General features: G+C 42.3%; 3 protein-coding genes across 8 annotated transcripts in view; 1 reads left to right on the forward strand and 2 right to left on the reverse strand.

The window, feature by feature from the left end:
• Nucleotides 1-8,435, reverse strand: part of MFSD11 (major facilitator superfamily domain containing 11) — a 30,580-nt gene extending 22,145 nt beyond the window's left edge. For 2 of the 5 annotated variants that reach the window (XM_089535043.1, XM_089535007.1), the window contains exons 1-5: nt 4,919-5,085; nt 4,608-4,778; nt 3,252-3,307; nt 2,446-2,553; nt 854-933 (exon numbers count right to left, since the gene is read on the reverse strand). In XM_089535043.1, the coding sequence (XP_089391169.1) occupies nt 854-933; nt 2,446-2,553; nt 3,252-3,307; nt 4,608-4,703 (340 nt within the window). In that variant the 5' untranslated portion in view covers nt 4,704-4,778; nt 4,919-5,085. The other 3 variants (XM_089535026.1, XM_089535017.1, XM_089535034.1) reach the window with 3 other exon arrangements.
• Nucleotides 8,390-12,012, forward strand: SRSF2 (serine and arginine rich splicing factor 2). Of its 2 annotated transcripts, XR_016282121.1 has the most exons (4): nt 8,390-8,888; nt 9,752-10,062; nt 11,000-11,113; nt 11,583-12,012. XR_016282121.1 is itself a non-coding variant. In XM_089535055.1 (3 exons), the coding sequence occupies exons 1-2, from the start codon at nt 8,527-8,529 to the stop codon at nt 10,053-10,055; spliced, it is 666 nt and encodes a 221-aa protein (XP_089391181.1). In that variant the 5' UTR covers nt 8,390-8,526; the 3' UTR covers nt 10,056-10,062; nt 11,000-12,012. The 2 variants fall into 2 exon arrangements, 1 of the variants encoding a protein (XP_089391181.1); XM_089535055.1 differs by having other exon boundaries at nt 11,000-12,012.
• An 885-nt stretch (nt 12,013-12,897) lies between these two features.
• Nucleotides 12,898-19,243, reverse strand: LOC149322130 (histone-arginine methyltransferase METTL23-like). Its single transcript, XM_089507759.1, has 5 exons — nt 19,089-19,243; nt 16,554-16,658; nt 14,494-14,731; nt 13,262-13,346; nt 12,898-13,071 (listed from the first exon to the last, which is right to left on the reverse strand). The coding sequence occupies exons 1-5, from the start codon at nt 19,206-19,208 to the stop codon at nt 12,906-12,908; spliced, it is 714 nt and encodes a 237-aa protein (XP_089363885.1). The 5' UTR covers nt 19,209-19,243; the 3' UTR covers nt 12,898-12,905.
• Nucleotides 19,244-20,415: the final 1,172 nt, after the last annotated feature.

The raw sequence follows: 20,415 nt of genomic DNA on the forward strand, positions 1-20,415 counted from the left end.
CCAGTGCCTTGCTTCACTCTCCAGCTTGCCTCCCCGGTGTCTTCCTTCCTTCCTCACTTGCCTCCCTGCCGGTGTCTTGCTTCATTCCCCGGCTTATTTCCCTGGCTTATGAAGCGGCGCAAACTAATGAGAACGTGCCAGAAAAGAAGTGATTACGAAAAGATCCACTTTGATACTTTTGAAATCGATTAACAGCACGGAGCGAGGTTGAATGACAAATCGCTTTATACTGCCAGTGGGAATGAGCCCCATGTCTTTACTACAGAGTATGCTAGGCACTGTTCCACTTAAATGCAGTTGTAGACAACCTCTTCAGCACTTAGGGCCACTTTCTGATTTATCGCACATTTCAGGCAGTAACAAATCTGTATCATACAGTACATACTTAATAAGATGCATGAAATATGACTGTCAGAGTGGATGCTATTTCAATTATGAATTCATAGTCAGAAATTAGAAATACAATCCCAAGTATCACTCCTATTGATCCCAAGATGACACAGCAAAGAAGACAAGTTAATAGAGACTAAATAAATTTCACTGAATTCAACAAGGCTACCTTCCTTCTTTGATAATATGCTCAGGATTACAACTTAAAAGCAGGGGGTGGAGAATTAAATCTCATTCCCACTGGAATAGCCATAGCTAGGGCCACTTACATGCTTTGTGCAATGTTTCATTTTCAAGACATAGCGCTGGCAGTTCCCAGCTTGTGTGGTACAAGTGAAACACTCTAGGGACAAACTATATATAATGCTAAACATTTCTGTTTGCTGTTTCATCTTTTGATTTTTAATTACTAGGAGTAGGAATGCTAGTTTTCATTGGGACTGAACACTGTTTAAGAGCTTACCAGCAGCTGCTATTCCAAGGAAAACAGAGGCTGTGTAGAAAGTCCAAGTAGAAGGCTGGATAAAAACGGCAATATATATGCTGAAAAGATGACCATGTATGATATTCAGTGTTAACACGGATGATGCCACACTCATGACACTTCAGTAAAATGATTCCCAGCTGGAACTGAGAGTTGCTTGTGTCTGACAGGACTTCATTTAGCATTACTTTCTTCTGTCAAGTCTACAAGCTACTTCTAATTTTCAGATATACTTTACATTATATGAGATATACCATTTAACTCTTAAGTGAATTTATTATTCTTAAAAACCAAAAAAAAAAAAAAAACCCTGCACGTCAGTGCATTTGAAAAAAGGATGCTCATCTTATCCTTAAAGCACACAATGGGCCCGAACATTTGTATGACTGACAAAATGTGACAATGGGCCTGAAAAGACAGGCCAAAATAAAGCTGCTTCGGGTCACTTAGGAGGTATGCTGTTTAAATGATGTGTGCGTCCTAAGACAAGAAGCTGTGCCAAAGCCACACTCCAGTCCTAAAGACTAGAGCACAGCTTTGGCAGAGCTTCTAGACTCTTAAATGCATATATCATTTAAAGAGCATACCACCAAAGTGACCCAAAGCAGCTTTATTTTGGCCTGTCTTTTCAGGCCCATTGTCACATTTTGTCAGTCATACAAAACAGTAATCATTGTTGTCTCACATTATTCCCTTTTCACCCTCCACGAAAGCTGAGAGAAGACCTTTTGGTCTTAAAGCAATCCTGGAAGCGGGGGGGGGGGGGGGGGTAATTTAAATGAAGATTGCCTGTCTCCATGTAGTGAGTTTTGTAAAGGGATCCCTGTACAGAGATTTAAACTGATGTTTCCCCCTGTCTCAAAGTCAACACTCTACCACACCAGGCTGTTTCTCCCATTTTCCTAACTAAAATCATTGCCCTTGTATTCTAATCCCCTCCCTTTTTTTCAGGGAAAGAGGATGGAGCTGTATATCAACAGCAGCCAGAGTCAAATTCCTCCCCTCTGCTATTCCCTTTCCCATCCAGACACATACACACAATATTCAATGAATTAAACCTCCTTTTGCTGTGAAATTCCCTAGCATGCTACTCAGTTTTGATGGATCAACACACAAATACTTTGAGGCAGTTTGCCAGTGAACTGTCTTCACTCAGTTCTCACTTTTCTCACTGGGAAAGCCAACCAAGGGACTAACCAAGACAACAGCAGCAGTGCCAGCCATGCCTTCAAGTGGAATGTCAAGGCTTAATAATTACCCCTTAGAAGATATTTCAGGCACCTTGCAGGGAGGGCCCCAAACTTCAAAGTGACATTTGAAGAAGGAGAGATACCTTTATAGAGAGCTCAATTTGGCCTGTGAGATATGGCGTCCCCATCCCTGTTTTAAGGGATGGAATAGTTTATATTTTGCAGTACAGAAACAAACAGCAACTCCTTTTCTTTCTCTGGGGTAAATCATATCCCATTTATCCAGCTATTAGTTGTCTTCATAAGGACAGCAAATAATCTAGACAGAGATAATAAAAGGAAGACAGCAGGACTATGAAGAATTTAAACATTTTTACTTACCTATAAAAGATGCCACTTATGAACATGGATAACTGTGGCCCTATGATGGCAACCACTGAAGGCGAAATCAGATTTGATGCTGAGAACACCCCATAAATAACAGCCATGCTGCAAAAAGCAAAAGCAATTATTAATAAGCATGTGAAGTCGAAGGCTTTCATGGTCGGTATCCATAGTTTTTTGTGGGTTTTTCGGGCTATGTGGCCATGTTCTAGAAGAGTTTATTCCTGACGTTTCACCAGCATCTGTGGCTTCTCTGAAGATGCCAGCCACAGATGCTGGTGAAACGTCAGGAATAAACTCTTCTAGAACATGGCCACATAGCCCAAAAAACTCATAGAAAACTACAGTCCGCCCCTCTCTTACACAGGGGATCTGTTCTGGATCCCCACATAAGAAAAAAAAGCGGTGCACATGCCACGGGAGCAGGCCCCATTCATGCGAATGGGACGCGCTGCCCCTAGCGCCCCGTGCACTCCTGCATGGCTTTGAGTGTATGCTCAAAGCTGCGTATAACGTGGGTGCACTGTATTAATAAGCATGTTAACAAAAAACCAAGTTTTTGTAATGTTCATTTTATAAGATGCCATTATTTAAAAGATACTGATTTTTCATCATTCTCTTACTGTCAAACTAGACACGATACTAAACACACAGGTAGATTGGCACATGAAAAGAAGCAGAGCAGAATGTGAGCTCTTCCTCCTAGACTCAGGAGCATGCCATGATTCTACACTATCCCTGAATATAGCCACAGAATAAAACTGAAAAGCAACAAAAATATAAAAACCTGCTTTGTGAAATACCTTGTGTAGCCACTGCCATGAAAATCAGTGTTGTTTAAATTTGTGATGACAGTTTGCTGTTTGGAAACAAATATAAAGAATTAATTATATGGAATGATTTCCAGACCTTTTAATTCAAAAGAGTAAAAACAAACAAACATGTGAGGCAAAAGTACTAATCAATAGTAACATACTGCACATTAATTACAACTATTTCGTTTACCTCTCCAAAGCAACTGTTTGAGTTAGGTAGTTGTTTCTATGCAGCCCTTCCATAGATAAGAAAATGACTCATTCAGGGGTCAAACATGAAACCTAGTAATTAACAACCTTGCTGTAGAGATGCAATGGAAAAGAAAGACCAAAGTCTAAGTAGACTCTCTTACACATTGATTTCCCTAAATGGAGCATTTAAGCACTCCTTAAATGCTCCATTCTCTTCTTCGCCTGATGAGAAAACTACACATTGCTATAGCACACAGCCTTTCCCAAATCTATACTGTGCTAATAAAATAACAAAGGAAAGAAGAACTCTGTATCTCTCTTGTCTCATATTTCTTTTCTCCCTCATCCACACTTAAATTTTATAAAGAAGTACAACTGTTAATTGCTTCAAATTTTGAAAGATAATCAAGATGCTGTACAGGGAACTGGAAAAAAATTATTCAGGATTTGAAAAATAAAACTGAAAGCAAGATTGCATAAAACAAATATATGCTTTTGTTTTTTACTTAAAAGCCAACTTTAACTGTGTTTCTTATGTTCTGTGACAACGTTTTTATGCTGCTACCAGATAAAAAGTAGCAGATTGCCTCAACAATGGATTTATATCAAAGAATATAAATATAAAAAGAAATTGAAGGAACAATTTCTCATGTGTGGTTATAAACCCCAAGCCAAATATTTACCAAAACACCACAAAGACAGACCCCATTCACATTACGGAAATAATCCGCTGTGGACCCATTTTTGTCTGTGAAATTCACACTGGCTGCAACTGCATTTAGTGCAATTTGTGTGTGTGGGGGGGGGGGATGACCAAAAAGCCCACTTAAACCAGTACATTTAGCATAGACCCCTTTTAGCGGTTCTTTTTTAAAGAGCCGCAACAATCCGCATCTTCAGAAGTGTGATATGCTATCAAATTGATTCAGATCATGCTGTATCGTTCCTGGAAATGGAGGTGCCTCAATTTTAAATCGATATGGCGGCAAATGACAAATGTGAATGACAACAGGGTTAAAATGGCATGGAGTAGTGGGAACACCGAACTAATTCTGAATCAGTTCTGAATCGGCGTGAAGATGTGAATCTCTTCATCCAAAAAAGTAAGTGAGAATGATCCTAAAGAAAGAGTGCAGACATAATAGCTCTTACCGCAATATTTCCACATGTCTGGAAAGCAGTGAACATAAACATAAAAGCTGTTCCTAAAACAATGATGTTCAGCTGCTTTTTTGATTCAGAATTCATTTTGCTGTTTTCTGTCTGGAGGCAAGGACTGAATGCACTGTTCTATCTGTAAAGCTTCTTTCTCTTTTTAGGTTTCTGCCAAGACAATACAGAAAGAGATCACAATAAATAATGCTGCGAAAGTGAGTCTAAGCTGAGGCAATTTATTTACAAACATAATAACAGTAACAGCAGGGAAAAACAGAGTAGCCAATTAAAGATTACAGAGATTCTACCTTTCACTCAGCAGCCTCCCCATAAAGAAGAAACATTCTGAGCCAGCTGATCTTCTTGGCCACTTCACCAAGTGAATCAGCTTTTTGCCCAAAAGATGAAAAATCACCTGACAAAAGGAACTCTGAAACACAGAGAGTTTCCATTTATTCAGGACAGGAAATAAAGACCTACTCACAAGTCAGGTCAGCTGATGAAGTGACAGGCTCTCCTGGTGAAGTCTGGGAAATGCAGTTCTACATAATCCCTCACTACTTAAGACAGGAAGAGCAAACACGTGGCTAGTACTGGTCATGACCTGCTTCAGTGACAAATTTTTAAAAGACATATCTTTTCCCTTTAAGGAAAATTAATCTCTGGTTCAAGGAGCTGTATAATCTCAATCAAAGGTAGCAAGCAGCCTTAAAGCAAACAGGGCTGCAAATTTTCTTCTCACTGTCAAATTCTCCGGAAAATCAGTCAAGATCATTTAGTTGGCTGTAAAGGGGATACTTTGATTTGATCTAAAAATTGTTTCTAAGTTTCAGTGTGCTTGAAATGATTGGAAGCTATTACGTAGGATCCCTACATGTGTACACTCAGAAGAGCTATTAAATAAAAAGGGGTTTACAGTACTTCCAAATCTGGGATTACAGACCTAGGTCCAAAACACACTGCAGAAATAGTCCAGTTTGAAACTGCTTTGACTGCCCTGACTCAATGCTAGGGTATTCTGGGAAATGTAGCTTTATGAGACATTTAGCATTCTCTGTCAGACAGCTCTGGTGCCAACCATAAACTACAATTTCCCAGGATTCCCTAGCACTGAGTCAGGACAGTTAAAGCTGTCTCAAACTGAATTAATTTATAAATTTATACATTTTAAGATTGCCAACTGTGAAGTACGATAGTATTTGTAGCACATATCTCCTTTAATAACTATCGTAGTTGCAGGCAAGAAGAAATCAGATCAAATTTTCTGAAAAGGATATGTTCATTTAGCATACCTTTTAGAATTGGCTTTAGAGATTTCAATCTGAATGGAAACCATATATGTTTATCAAATAACGCAGGACTGTGGCATTGTAGCGGAAAGCAAGAATTCCAAAATGTGTGTACGATGGGCTGAAACCTATAATATCAGCAGACATCTTGTGATGCAATGAAAGCTTTCTTTCCTCTCCAATGCAGCTTTTCAAGAGCATTCCCAGAAGCTCTACAGCCGATGGAGAAAACATTCTTAGGACTCTGACTGCACTTTTGTGTCCACAATCTCTTGGCATCCAAGAGTCGCCCAATAATAGGAGAGAGGGACAAATGAAAAATGAGAGGAGCCAGTCTGGGGTAGTGGTTTGAGTTTTGGACTCCGACTCTGGAGACCAAGGTTCGAATGCCAACTGGGCCATGGAAGCCCACTGGTTGGGTGGCCTTAGGCAAGTCTCAGCCTCAGGGGAAGGCAATGGCAAACCTTGCCAAGGAAACCCCATGATAGGGTTGCCATTGAAGGCACACAACCACCAAAACGAAAGGCCCAGTTTGTGTGTGTATGTGTTATGTGTACATGAGAGCCAGCATGGCATGGTGGTTTGATCATTGGTCTTGGAGACCAGGGATCGAAACCTGGCTCGGCTGTGGAAACCCACTGGGTGACCTTGGGCAGTAAGTCACACTCTCTCAGCCTCTGAGGGTGCCAATGACAAACCCTCTGTGAACAAATCTTGCCAAGAAACCCCCATGACTTGTAGGCACATGACACACAGATAAGTATATGTGTGTATAAGCAGTGTTGCCAACAAGCCTCAAAGATAATTCCCAGAAATGTTTGTCCAAAACCCGCTGAATCCCCCCAGATCACACGGAATATTCAGTCACAATTCCCGGAAAATTCCCATAATGTTAAAATGGCGGATGTTTTGCAAATAAATGTAAACATAATTGAATAAAAATAACTGTAACTTATTTCAACTCTCAAAATCACCATTGAACCAAACAAAGAATCTTTCAGTCCTTTTCAGATGTTTATTTTGACATGAAGGGGGTTCAGGAAGCTTTGTGCCAAATAGAAACGTGTTCAGCTGCAACCGCACTGCAGAAATAAATCCAGTTTGACACCCTTTTAATTGCCATGGCTCAGTGCTAGGGAATCCTGGGAATTCTAGTTTTCAGAGACATTGAGCCTTCTTTATCAAAAAGAGCTCTGGTGCCACAACAAACTATAATTCCCAGGATTCCCTAGCACTGAGCCAGGAGAGTTAAAGCGGTCACAAACTGGATTATTTCTGCAGTGTTTTGGACCTTCGTTATTAAAAATGCTCAAGGTCCAATCCATGCTGCAGAAATAATCCAGTTTGAGACCGCTTTAACTGCCCTGGCTCAGTGCTAGGGAACCCTGGGAATTGTAGTTTTGTGAGAAAGAGCTCTGGTGCCACAATGAACTACAGTTCCCATGCATCTGAGGAAGTACGCTTAAGTCTAGGAAAGCTAAACTTAAGAGGGAGTCAGGGGCTGAGAGAGAGAGAGAGAGAGAGAGCTTCCTGAGGGCGGGGGCGGCGACCACTCTCCAGTCCTCTCTCTGATTGGCTGAAAACTGTTAATGTGTGACACTCCAAAGGGTTGGTAGCCAGCCTCGCTCTCAGAGTCAGGGCTGGAGCTGAAATAGGCAAAAGTCACCCAAAATGCACTGAAATAGAGCCAGGCACCAAAATCACACCAAAAGCTCTGGAAAGTCCCCGTTTCCGTGTGAAAGTCACGACATTGGCAACACCCTACCTATAGGTAGGGAGGACCAGGCGCTTTGCAAGCCAAACTCAGGTCTAAAGGCAGGGGGCGGAGCAAAATCTAACCACGCCCCTTCCCGGAGCTCGCTCGCGCCCTTTCACTGCGGCTGATTAGCATCGTATGACTTGGTCGGGCACTAGGCTCGCGCACGCGCCTCCCCACTTGGGGCTGGTCTGTTGCGCGCATGCGCGCACTACAAGCCGCGTGTGTGCGTGCGCGCGCGCCCCCGACGTACGCGTCAGCATTTTCTCTTCCTCCGGCGCCATTTTGAGTGCCTGACTTTCTCTTCGAACAAACAAAACCCTTCATTGTCCGCTCGTTCCGCCTGACGGAAACCGAATTCTTAAAAAAGTGAAAGAAGTAAAACATGTAATCTGTATTTGAATAAGGAAACTCTAATTAACCTCTTGGTTAATTGCCAGAACTTTATAGTCTCTCAAAGGGGGAGGGGCGAGCCGTAAGGAATCACTTCCGGGGTTACGCCCCTAACGGAAAACGAACGTTGAAAAAAGAAGATACATTTCTTTTGGCGCTTCAAATCCTCGAAAGGTGATTTGTTTAAAGCAACCCTCCCTGCCCCCTCCCCCGGTTCAGTGAACAGGAATAGAATTTGGGTTGAGTTCGCTGTAGGCGCGTCGAGGACTACTTCCGGGTCAGCGGCGGCCATTTTGTGGCGCTTAAGTGCTGGAGGAAGGGCGGTACCTCGTCCATTCGCTCGCCGCCGCGCTGGGAGTCGGTGGCTCCCGAGTGAGCTCCGGCCGCGTGTTCGATCCTCCTCCTCCTCGGGGCCTAACAGCGAACCGCGGCCGTTACTGGCATCCGCGCGAGTGACTCCTCCTCCTCCTCCCTCGCCATGAGTTACGGCCGCCCGCCTCCGGACGTGGAAGGGATGACCTCCCTGAAGGTGGACAACCTGACCTACCGCACCTCCCCGGACACCCTCCGCCGGGTCTTCGAGAAGTACGGCCGCGTGGGCGACGTCTACATCCCGCGGGACCGCTACACCAAGGAGAGCCGCGGGTTCGCCTTCGTCCGCTTCCACGACAAGCGCGACGCCGAGGACGCCATGGACGCCATGGACGGAGCGGTCCTGGACGGCAGGGAGCTGCGGGTCCAGATGGCCCGATACGGGAGGCCCCCGGACTCCCACCACAGCCGCAGGGGGCCCCCTCCGCGCCGATACGGAAGCGGGGGATACGGACGACGCAGCCGCAGGTGAGGGCGGGAGGGAAGGCTGAAGCAAACACGGCTTGGCCTCCCTTTGAGTCTTTGTCTGGCCCAAGGCTGTGGAATTCTGGGAGCGCGCCCCGCAACAAACTCCAACTCCCAGAATTCCACAGTGTTGAGCCAGACAAAGACTCAAAGTGAGGCCAAACCGGGTTACGTATTATTCCTCCAGTGTGGAAGCAGCCAGAGGACATAAAGGCATCAACCTCGGAAGGTTTCGTGAGAAGCGAAGTAAAATACCCGAGAGGCCTCGGGGGCGGCGGCGGCGGGAAAGTCCCTTGGCCACGCGGTGCAGGAAGGGGCCGCCCAGAGGCTTCCTTATCTGCACTGTGAGCGAAACTGCCCAGGCAGGGCGGCTCTTGCAACACTGGTGCGGCGTAGTAGCGCTTTGAGCGCCGGAACTACTTCAGGATCATAGGAGTTAAAAAAGAGACCACCGCCACGTGGGCCCATGCCTCTGGAGACCAGGGCTCCAGTGCCACCTTGAGTGCCATGCGTCTCTCGGGGGAAGGCATGGGCAAACCCCCTCTAAAGAAATCTTGCCAAGAAAACCCTGTGCTAGGGTTGCCTTTGGGCAGTGGCTCTCAACCTTCCTAATGCCACAACCCTTTAATGCAGTTCCTCGTGTTGTGGTGCCCCCCCCCCAACCATAAAATTATTTTTGTTGCTACCTCATATGGCATGTTTCCCAATAGTCTTAGGCAGGCCCTGTGCCCAAAGGGGTCATGACCCACATGTTGAGAACTGCTGCCTTAGGGTCCCCATGAGTCAGAAACAGCTTCAAGGCACAAGCCACAACAACAACATTGCCCAAACACGTTTCCCCTTTTTCCCCCCTCCTCTCTCCACAGCCCCAGAAGACGTCGCCGCAGCCGATCCCGGAGCAGGAGCCGATCCCGGTCCCGCAGCCGGTCGCGCTACAGCCGTTCCAAGTCCAGGTCTCGCACACGATCCCGCTCTCGCTCCACCTCCAAGTCCAGGTCAGCCAGGAGATCGAAGTCCAAGTCCTCCTCTGTCTCTAGATCTCGTTCCCGTTCAAGATCTCGGTCCAGATCAAGAAGTCCCCCGCCCGTCTCAAAGAGGGAGTCCAAGTCCAGGTCCCCTTCGAAGAGCCCACCCAAGTCTCCTGAAGAGGAAGGAGCCGTTTCCTCTTAAGGCAATGGTAAGGTGCCTGGTGCGTTACTGCAGCTGCATGGTTTTTTTGTAGCATTTCGGCCGTATTGGATCCTTCACAGAGCCTTTTAGAACACATAAATGCTAGCAGGGCATGTTCATTTCTGAGGAGGGTGTGTAGTTTGTAGCTAATAAAGAATATCTTTGTGCTTTGTTGCTATTAATAGCTTGCTTTTTAATTTCTATTGTTTAAGACGCGACCTATTTCTGAAAATGACTATTTCTTACTGTTCTTATCCAACATCTGCATTTTCCCCTTTAAAGCTGCGGTCTCCTGTTTGCTTAAAGAATATTGGCCAGTATTGCAGATTTTAACTGATTTGGCTGATCCTCCAGGGACCAGTTTCTGTGGGCGTGTATTGGAGCAGGTTTGTCTTTAACTGTTAAAGATACACTATCCTGTTAATGAACAGTCAGTCCTGTGGTTACAAAGTTTAACAGCCACAAATGTTCTTAGAAACAAAAGTTGAAAAGCAAGGTTCTACGGAAACCAGGTTGTTCCGCTGTGCAATTGTGGGTTTATAAGGACGTGCTGGGTGGGGAAAACGGATAGTGTGTCTTTAACCTCCCTAAAATTTTTGGTCCTGTTTTTTTCAAAGGAAGGGGGCCTAGAAGTGTTACGGAAATGCAACTGTTTAATAACTCTTCAAAGTTTTGAATTAAGAACTCATCCATAATTTAACAGAATCAGGCTGGCTTCCTATTAAGGGTGGTTTGAGCGTTGCCCAACACCATATACTGTGGTTAGTGGAGAATCCACAAGTATCTCCAAAACTCTCATCAACAATTAGTTTCTGGTGGGAGGTGGGTAATTTATATTACTGTGCGTCAAGACAAAGCTACTGCTACTAGGAAACTGATGACCCACAAAATATAGAATGTGTTAAGAAGGTTTCCTTGCTGAACTCTTCATTTTTCAAACCTAGATACATCAAATAGATGAGAAATCTACATAATGGATGCCTTTGGAGGAGAACTGATCATATGAATCGCCAGTCCGTTGGAAAGACCCCAGCACAAGCAACCAGCTGTTGAAAAAGGTTATTTTGTAACACTTTGTCTAACTTTTTATTTTACTTTTGAGCCTCAAATGGCAGACTATTACTTTTATGTGCCATTTTGTTGCTATTATTCAAATTTCTTGTAATTTAGTGATGTGAACGTCTACAGATTTCATTATTGGCTTGGATATTTGAGGTAAAAACTTCATTTTTGTTCATACAGTGCTGACTTGTTTGCAAATAAAACTGGTAACTAACTTGCTGCCTCAAGGTTAATATTAAAGAAATCTGCATCTTTAATATGCCGAGTAGCTTGATGCTGTCCAAATGTTCAAATTTTGCCTTTATTCTCCTGTTCTGAAATTTTAAATCCCAAAGCATTTGAAAACCTTCAGTTGAAACCGTATCTTCAAGTCAAACAGTAAACTGCAGCTGACAATTATTTTGAAAGATTTGTTTTCATCAGACAAAATTCTAATCTCTTCTCTTATGTATTTTTGTGCACTAGGCGCAGTTGTGTAGCAGTTGAGTAATGCTGGTTAGCTGTTAAGGTGGCGTGTTGCAGTGCAGAGTGCTTGGCTGTTTCCTGTTTTCTCCTGATTGCTCCTGTAAACGATGCCTTGTCGTGCAGAAACAAATGGCTGTCCAGTTAATTATAATTGCCTGACAACTGCACTTCCAGTCACCCGGGCCTTGCATAAAAATAACGGAGCATACAGTGAGCACATCTAGCTGGTGATATACACACCTTATTTTTCCAGAATGGTAAATTAGACCATCTACATATGTGAACTTGCATATAAAAATGTAATGTTAAAGCATTTAATTCATTCCTCTCAGTATAAATTTGGAGTATCTCTTAAAACATTCTGTACTATAACCACTGTCTGTAGTTCAATAAAAACACTCTCTTGGTGTTGAGTTTTTTTGAAATCTAATGTTCTGAGTCAGTTTTGTGTGTTTCTATGCCTTCAGGTTGTTTATGACTTATGACAACCCTAGGGTGAATCTGTGATTCTTTTCCTGGCAATATTTTTTTTTTCAGAGGTGGTTTGCCTTTGCTTTTCTCTGAGGCGGATAGTGTAACTTGCCCAAGGTCAACCAGCGAATTTCCATGTCTGAACAGGTAATTGAAGCAAGGTCTCCAGAGTTGTCCCAACTCTCAAACCACTCTCCCTCTTGTATATTACGATGGGAAAAGATTTAATATATCAGAAAAAAATTCATATGCAATATATAATAGGAATTTCATGAGAGACTGCTAAAGTGGACTTCTTGTCAAATTAATGCAGGTGGCTTTTAAATTCCCATTTGCCATGAGTATTATATTTAGTGCTTACTGAACTGATGACATGGGTATACCAACAAAGCAGGAAAGGAAGTAAACGTTTGTCATTTCCCTCTTCCATATCCTCAAATTGCTCCAGGAAGTGGGTGACTGAAGCGTTTGCATCAGTGGAGGAACTGTTACTGATAACAGTGGAAGAGGTACAGTTCTACACGGCTTCAAGCATCCACTGTTTGAAAATGTTCAAAAAAAGTATGAATTTCAAACCTTGATTTTCTATTTTTTATAAGGGACACCATTTTGCTATGTAATTAGATTTAATGGGACTTGAGCATACATGGATTTTGTTATCCACGGGGGATCTTGGAACCAACCCCAGCGTATAACAAGGGTCCGCTATAATTAATACTCAGCTGCCTTGTATGTTTGGGGAAGTTTTGAGGAAAACTTTCAACATCCTATTAAACATGCAGCTTAATTTAGTGCCAAACAACTTAAGTTTCAAAATAGAATATTTATTTTTTAAAAGTGTACTAAAATGCTTCACAACATTGTTTTCATTGGGGTAATAACCATCATTTCAACAGTATGTCTTCCTGGAAGAAAGGAGCCTGCTAGTTGTTCCTTGTTGGCCTGAAAAGACTGCAGTGGCACACAGAAGCTTTCCATCTCCCACTTGTAGAGTAGTCCTTCAATAGACCAGTCGGCACTGAAAAATAATTAATCTTTATACTGCAAGGCCTAGGCTTGATCTATTGTGTTAGGACTGGCTTCTCAGAAGCTAGTTCAATACCTGGTTTCAAATGTGGAGCACTATATTAGGTTTTTAATCACGTGAATCTTATGACACGCCCCTGTGAAAGTGAAAGATCAACATGAGCAATTTGGCACAGCCATACCTTCTGACTTGGTAAGTAGTCCAGAACTGAGTACGTGGGTTCTTTTTCATAAAGTAGCTCACAGTGCTTAGAACATCTTCAAAGTCTGAAATGCAAATGACCTTTTAGTACAAATTTATATAACTTAAGATTTTTATTTTACTTTGGACTTTACTCCACAGCTGACATCTCTTTGATCATGCCATTAGTTTGCTGTATTGTATTCTAATGCACCTTTTATAGATTAGCAAAGTATTTTTAGCCTACAGTGTCCTGGAGGGCTGAATCACAGTAAAGCATGAAAGCAGTTTTAGAACTTTATTGTCCCTCTAGATAGTTTTATCCATCATCAAAGTACAATAATAGCATCTGATCCATGATGGGAATCCCACTTCAAGGCAAGGGGCAGATTCATAATATAATGAACAAGGTAAGCAGCGATAGCCTTGTGGAGCAAATCAACATGATTCAGCAAAGTTTTATTCAAAACAATATGCATGTACAAAATGTAAAGGTCAGGTAATCCTTGCATAAGTAAGCAAGACCGCTTGAAGAGTTCTTCCAAAGTACATCCAGGGATGATTCATCAGCCTCAAGTTTTCTTCCAAAATTCATTTTGATGACCAAACTTACATATCTGCTTTTTGCCCTTTCTGTTTTGCTGTTCATCTATCTTCAGTAATAGATCCTGGAGGCAGCATTTGTTGTTGAATAGCAGGACCTACAGGGTGAGGGGGATTCCCAGCAGACAATGGATCATTAAGTAAATGGACATCCTGTAGGCCTTGCCGTTCAACAACAGAACAATACACAGATGAACACACACATCGCCTCATCTCAGCCAACATATTGTCCTCTCTTCCAGGCCAGCATTCTCTGAAGATGCTATCCACAGCTGTTGGTGAAACGTCAGGAAGAAACTCTTCTAGAACACAGCCTCATAGCCCGAAAAACCCACAGAAAGCTACTTTGCCTGTTGTAGACAGACATCAACTAAAAATCTGTTTCAGCTCAAGCTTCTATTGCATTGTTCATTGCAGACACACTGCTGCAACCACATGCTAACAGCCCATTTCTCCAGCTCTCCACCAACAGTGTGGATGCTGCTAAAAAAATTCCAGATAGAGAAAAGGGGCTGTGGGGGTTAAATGGTTTTGTAAAAAGCATCTTTGTCGGGTTTTGTTTACAGGAATGTGTCTGCACATACACTGAATATGAATAGTAATGGGCATAAAATACAATAAGCACCTTACCTTCTGGTTCAAAAAATACATCAGATGCCAAAATTACATCCATTGCTGGTAAAGCCAACAGGTTGGGTGATATATGACCCCAGGTGATTCCTGTGACACATACACTTGAGAGGTTATTCATCTGGCAGCTTCTTCGGCAATTGTCCAAACACTGAGGGAATTCTGCATTATCTGACAGTATCATTTTTGCTCCACATTTTGCTGCTACTATCCCAGGGAGACTCACACCAGCACCAATCTGTACAGTAAAAGTTTGTAATACACCATTTGTAAGGGTAAACAATGCTTAACAGCTCAGGATGGCACTTGAGATTGGATGATTCATTTCTCCCCTAGAATGATACCGTAGCTTAATGCTCCAAATAATAAATTACTCTTTTATCATCTAGAGATAGCTGTGTTGGCTATATAGCAAATCCAATAACATTCAAACAATGATACTGGGCCAACCAAAATGCACAATTACATGTTACAAGTTTTCAAAGTCACACTGGCTTCATCAGACAAAGGAGAAAGAAAATGAAGATGTTAGTCCTAGGCCTGCATTTTCTGTTTCTGGTCTTAGTTCAGATGGTAGGGAGGGCTGTCTGCAGGCTGGCACCTGCCCCTTTAGCCATGTGGCCACTGGTAGATTTTCAAGTTCAAGGAAATTTAATGTTCATTTGTAATTCAAAGATGTTTCCTTGGAATCCAGCATGTCTCCTTCCTTTGTGAAGCCACAGGCTCCTATGTACATAGAGAACACTGAATTTCTCAAGAAGTCTTCATGTTTTGCATCAGGAAAACTAGGTGGTGTAGCTGCATAGGTGCCCGTGGCTTCACAAAGGGAGGGGACATGCTGTATTCCAAGGAAACATCTTCTTTGAGTTGCAAATAGACATTAAATTTCCTTGACTTTGAAAATCTACCAGTATGACATGGCCAAAAAAGGGGAGGTGTCAGCCTGTAGATAGCCCTCCCTACATTCTGCAGGCCTAAGATTAACATCTTCAATTTCTTTCTCCTGTTTGCCTGATAAAGAAGCCAGTGTGACTTCAAAAGCTAAAAATCTGTGTTTCAGTATGTAATCCACTTCTATTTTCGAAAAGGATTTTTAAAGAATATGATGTGCCTCATTTGAGTGATCAAGACTAATAGCATATGATTTATGTTTTGTCTTGAGCTGCTGATGTATGTATGATATAGTTCAGTAGGGGAAATTACAGACATGACAGATTAACAATACCTGCATATATCTGATTATATATGCATATATATCTGTCACAACTTAAAACATCCCATATATAGCACAGTGTAGCACCATTGTAGGTTACTTTATTCTAAATGGAGGACATATATAAGCTATGATTACGTTCACTGGCATTTTTGTGGAGCTTAATTATAACTTAAATGTTTAAAACTAGTTTTTTCTGTGCAAAATAATAATAATAACAACAACAATAATTATTATTATTATTTATAGCCCACCCAGTCACCAGGAATCCGGGCGGGTTACAACAGTAAAAATACATTACAATAAAATACTAAATGGTCCCTTCCCAACCCCCTCCCCATTATTAAAACTAGAATTAAACAATCAAGAGTTTAAAAACAATAAAATGCAATACAGCATTAGGTTAGAATTAAAAACAATTTGGTGGGCAGGGAGTCAGTCATACATCAGAAAATTGAGATTATATGCATGAACATACACAAGGGAGGAAGCTGGAGTTTATTGGCTAGGTTGGGAAATCCTACCGGAAGAGATCCGTCTTAAGAGCCTTTTTGAAGTCTGTAAGAGTGCCATGAAACAGCCTAGAACTAACATCTTACATTGTTGAACAGATTTTTAAAAGATCTTGCTAATCTTGCCCACAGAGAATACTAATAAAAATTCAGCCTAATCAAAAGTAAACACATTCATGTTGTCTCTAAGGCCCCCTTATAAATGCTTGAGATTTTAAACCTAGCCCTGCATTTTTAAACAAGATAAAAAAAAATTTTTTTTTGGGGGGGGGGGAGACACCTTTCTGCAAGGTTCTGCTTTCATAAACCAAACTGTGTAAGGTGTTAACATTTACCTCCAAAATGTTCTTGCCACAGACTAGTCTTCTATGAAACCAGACATACTGAGCCAAAACCACTGCACAGGGCCAAACGTACATGCCATACTGAGGATCAAGGACCTGAAAAAGGGAATTCTTTGTAAAATGAGTACAAATACTTTTTTTTAAAAGCCCACCAGCTGCTCTTTAACACTGTGCATTTATAGGACTATGATTCCACTGGTTTTGTAGTCTACACTGAGACATGAGCTCTCTGGCTTCAAATTTTAAATCCCCCTCTCTAAACTTCAAATCCACTGGATGTTCCCATGATAATTAAAGTAGAATCACAGAACTATTATTGTGTAGTGTGGAAGGACCCTTTTAAAAAGCTTTTTCTAACAGCCTTATTTATTAGATAAAGTCAGCTGATACCAGTAGCCTGCAAATTACTCCACAGAAGAATACAAACAACATTTTCCCACAGCATGTCTGTCTCAAAATAAACAGAAATTGCAGCCACCAAAGAGAATGATGAAACAAGTCAGTTTTTCAGCTGAGTATAAAAGAAGATACAGTGGGCCCTTGGGGTTTGGTTCCAGGACCCCACATGGATACCAAAATCCATGGGATGCTCAAGTCCCATTAAATATGATGGCATAGTGAAATGGTGTTTCTTATATAAAATGGCAAAAACAAGGTGTGCTCTTGGAATTTATACATTTTTGAATATTTTCAAGCCATTGCTGCTTGAATCTGTGGATAAAAAATCCACGGATAACGAGGGCTGACTATACTTTACTGTCACTGACCAGAGTATGATTCAGAGACATAGCCATGTTAGTCTGGAAAATCACAATGCAAAGGGATCATGTAGCACCTTTAAGACTAGAAAGAAAAGCTGGCAGCATGAGCTTCATAGACTAAATAGGTTCAAGTCTATGAAGGCTCATACTACCAGTTTTTCTTTCACTTAGTATCAAAGGTGCTACAAGAACCTTTTGCAGACTGATCAGAATACAGTATATAGTGTATGACAGAGCAAGACAACCCAGCTTTCTAAGTTGGTTATATTGGTAGCACCAGTAAAAGTTGGTAGCATCAGTAAAATCTAGTATAATTTTGCAGGATGGTATTTGCTGGGTGCCATAACAAAACTGAACATACATAACCAATGTTTATGCCAGTTATTAAATCATTAACACTACCACTGATAATATCTCTTACTTGCATGACCAAGTGGTATCACATGTAATAATTCCAGTGGTTCATTAGCATTTGGTATCAAAAGTGCCCATAAGGTCCAACAACACAGACACTGTATAATATTTGCACATTAAAAAGCAATTCATTTTTACCACAGTAATGCCACCGATAACATTAATTGCTCTAACTTCATATCAGAATCACAGCCAACTTCAATATTATTATTATTATTATTATTATTATTATTATGGAAATATACTTTTATGCATAGACTGTATTGGCTAAAGGAACCAATATGGGAGAAGAGGTTAAACACCAAAGATCCAAAAGCACACTGCAGAAATCATCCAGTTTGAGGCCGCTTTAACCGCCCTGACTCAGTGCTAGGGGATCCTGGGAAACTGTAGTTTATTGTGGCACCAGAGCTCTTCACAGAGAAGGGCTAAATGTCTCACAAAACTACAGTTCCCAGAATTCTCTAGCGTTGAGCCAGGGGCGCAGTTAAAGCAGTCTCAAACTGGATTATTTCTGCAGTGTATTTTGGACCAAAGATTTGTTTCTGTATGCAAACATTTATTTTCCATCTCTCAGATGTTGTCTTTATTGAAACAGTGCTGAAGCTTCAACCCAGTTTATTGTCAGTCACATTAAAGATCTCAGAGCAGTATACAGTAAATATGTATGCAAGAAAATTACAAAAACTATTAGCCTTATTATTATTATATTTATTTGTGTTTTGCATTTCCCCCCCAAAATTGGGACTCAAAGTGGCTTACGGTCTAAAAACATAGTACAATTAAAAACTTATGGGAAGGAATATAGGTTTGATAAAATGTATATAACATAGAAATGGCTCAAAGCAATACATAGTGCCATAGTGTTTTTTGATTCAGGAAGATGCAATAATTAAATAATAATAATAATAATAATAACAATACTCATTTCTTCTTACCCGCCTGTCCCCATGGATTCCTATGTATGGAATGTATATAACAAAGCTTTGTTTTTAAGTTAAATTTATAATAAAAGTTATTTAAAAAGAAAGAAAAGATCCCTTGCAGACTGATTTTCCAGACTAAGGTCCAAAACACAGTGCAAAAATAATCCAGTTTGAGTCCACTTTAATTGCTATGGAATCCTGGGAAGTGCATCTTATTGTGGCACCACCAGAGCTCTTTAACAGAGAAGGCTCAATGTCTCACAGAACTACAGTCCCCAGCATTCCCTAGCACTGAGCCAGGGCAGGTAAAGGGGTCTCACACTGGATTATCCCTGCAGTGTGTGTTCTGGACCTCACATGGCTATGGCTTTTCCAACCAAGACCCATGGTGATGATGATGATTAAGATGATGACAGACTGGGCACCTCAGGAATAAGGACCACCAGCTCTGGCTCCTCCTGGCTCCTTTCTTCTCCCTCCTCCTCTCCTCTTCCTCCAAAGCGGTACTCCTTGGCGCTGCTGCCTCTGGGCGCCTCCTGGAACATGGGGCCCTTTCCTGGCTGCCCTTTCCAAACCTCTCTACAGCCAAGCAAGGTTCGAATGACTCTGAAGTCGAGCCCGTCTGGACCAATGACGCCCCAGAGCTTCTTGGAGAGGGCGGGGTTACCAAAGGCTGAGCCAATAGGATTGCGCTCCACCAGAGGGGGGGCCCTCGGGGCCCTCCCTCCTCCTTTGACAGATTCCAGTGTGTGGGGTTTCCTCAGGCTGAGTTTCTCAATTGAGAGGGAGGCTGCCTGGCCTAGTGGTTGGAGTGCTGGGCCACGGCTCTCAGGCAGACCAGGGTTCAGCTATGGAAACCCACTGGGTGACCCATTGGGCAAGTCACACTCTCTCAGCCTCAGAAGATGGCAATGGCAAAGCCATTATTAAGAAATTTGCCAAGACAACCCCATGATAGGGTTGCCATAAGTCAGAGATGACTTGAAGGCACACAGCAACCACCCTAGCATTGGACTAGGGTTCTGGAGACCATGGTTTGAATCCTGGCTTGGCCTTGGAAACCCACTGGGTGACCTTGAACAAGTCACACTCTCTCAGCTTGGAGGAGGGCAAAGGCAAACAGCCTGTGAAGATACTTACCAAGAAAACCTGCCTCAGGGTCACCATAAATCAGAGATGACTTGAAGGCACACAACAACAACAACAACCTCAGGTGTAGTGGTTTGAGCATTGGACTAGGACACTGAGGATGCATCCACACAGCAGACCCCCCTTTAACTGCCATGGCTCCATGATACAGAATTCTAGGATTTGTAGCCAACCACTAGGCCAGGCAGCCTCCCTCTCAATTGAGAAACTCAGCCTGAGGAAACCACCACACAAGGAGACTGGAATCAATAATTGTGGCAGCAGAGCTCCCTGGCAGAGAAGGCTAAATGTCTCATTACACTACAAACGCCAGGGCAGTTAAAAAGCATGGTGCCAGGGCAGTTGAAAAGGTATTAATCTGGACTATTTCTGCAGTGCAGATGCAGCCTGGGAGACCAGGGTTCCTATCCCTGCTTGGATATCCCGCTGCCAACTTCTTCATTTCAGTGAGTCTCAAAGGTACTACAGGATCCCTCTACATACTGATTCTAGAGACTAACATGGCTATGAATTCTAGAAAATACTAGTTGTTGTGTGTCTTCATGTCTTTTCTGACTTATGGCGACCCTAAAATGAACGTATCCTTTTTTTTTCTTGTCAAGA

The sequence above is a fragment of the Sceloporus occidentalis genome, unplaced genomic scaffold, assembly GCF_023333645.1.
Source record: "Sceloporus occidentalis isolate IW3139 unplaced genomic scaffold, rSceOcc1.0.p SCAF_1, whole genome shotgun sequence".
In the NCBI taxonomy this organism is placed as follows: domain Eukaryota; kingdom Metazoa; phylum Chordata; class Lepidosauria; order Squamata; family Phrynosomatidae; genus Sceloporus; species Sceloporus occidentalis.

Coding starts and splice junctions, on each gene's coding strand:
- SRSF2 (XM_089535055.1), top strand. CDS start 8,527: ATGAGTTACGGCCGCCCGCCTCCGGACGTGGAAGGGATGACCTCCCTG. Junction 8,889..9,751: donor TACGGACGACGCAGCCGCAG/GTGAGGGCGGGA, acceptor CTCTCTCCACAG/CCCCAGAAGACGTCGCCGCA.
- LOC149322130 (XM_089507759.1), bottom strand. CDS start 19,208: ATGTTCCAGGAGGCGCCCAGAGGCAGCAGCGCCAAGGAGTACCGCTTT. Junction 16,659..19,088: donor TGGTGGTCCTTATTCCTGAG/GTGCCCAGTCTG, acceptor TCCCTTTTTCAG/GTCCTTGATCCTCAGTATGG. Junction 13,072..13,261: donor ACTACTTACCAAGTCAGAAG/GTATGGCTGTGC, acceptor ATTATTTTTCAG/TGCCGACTGGTCTATTGAAG.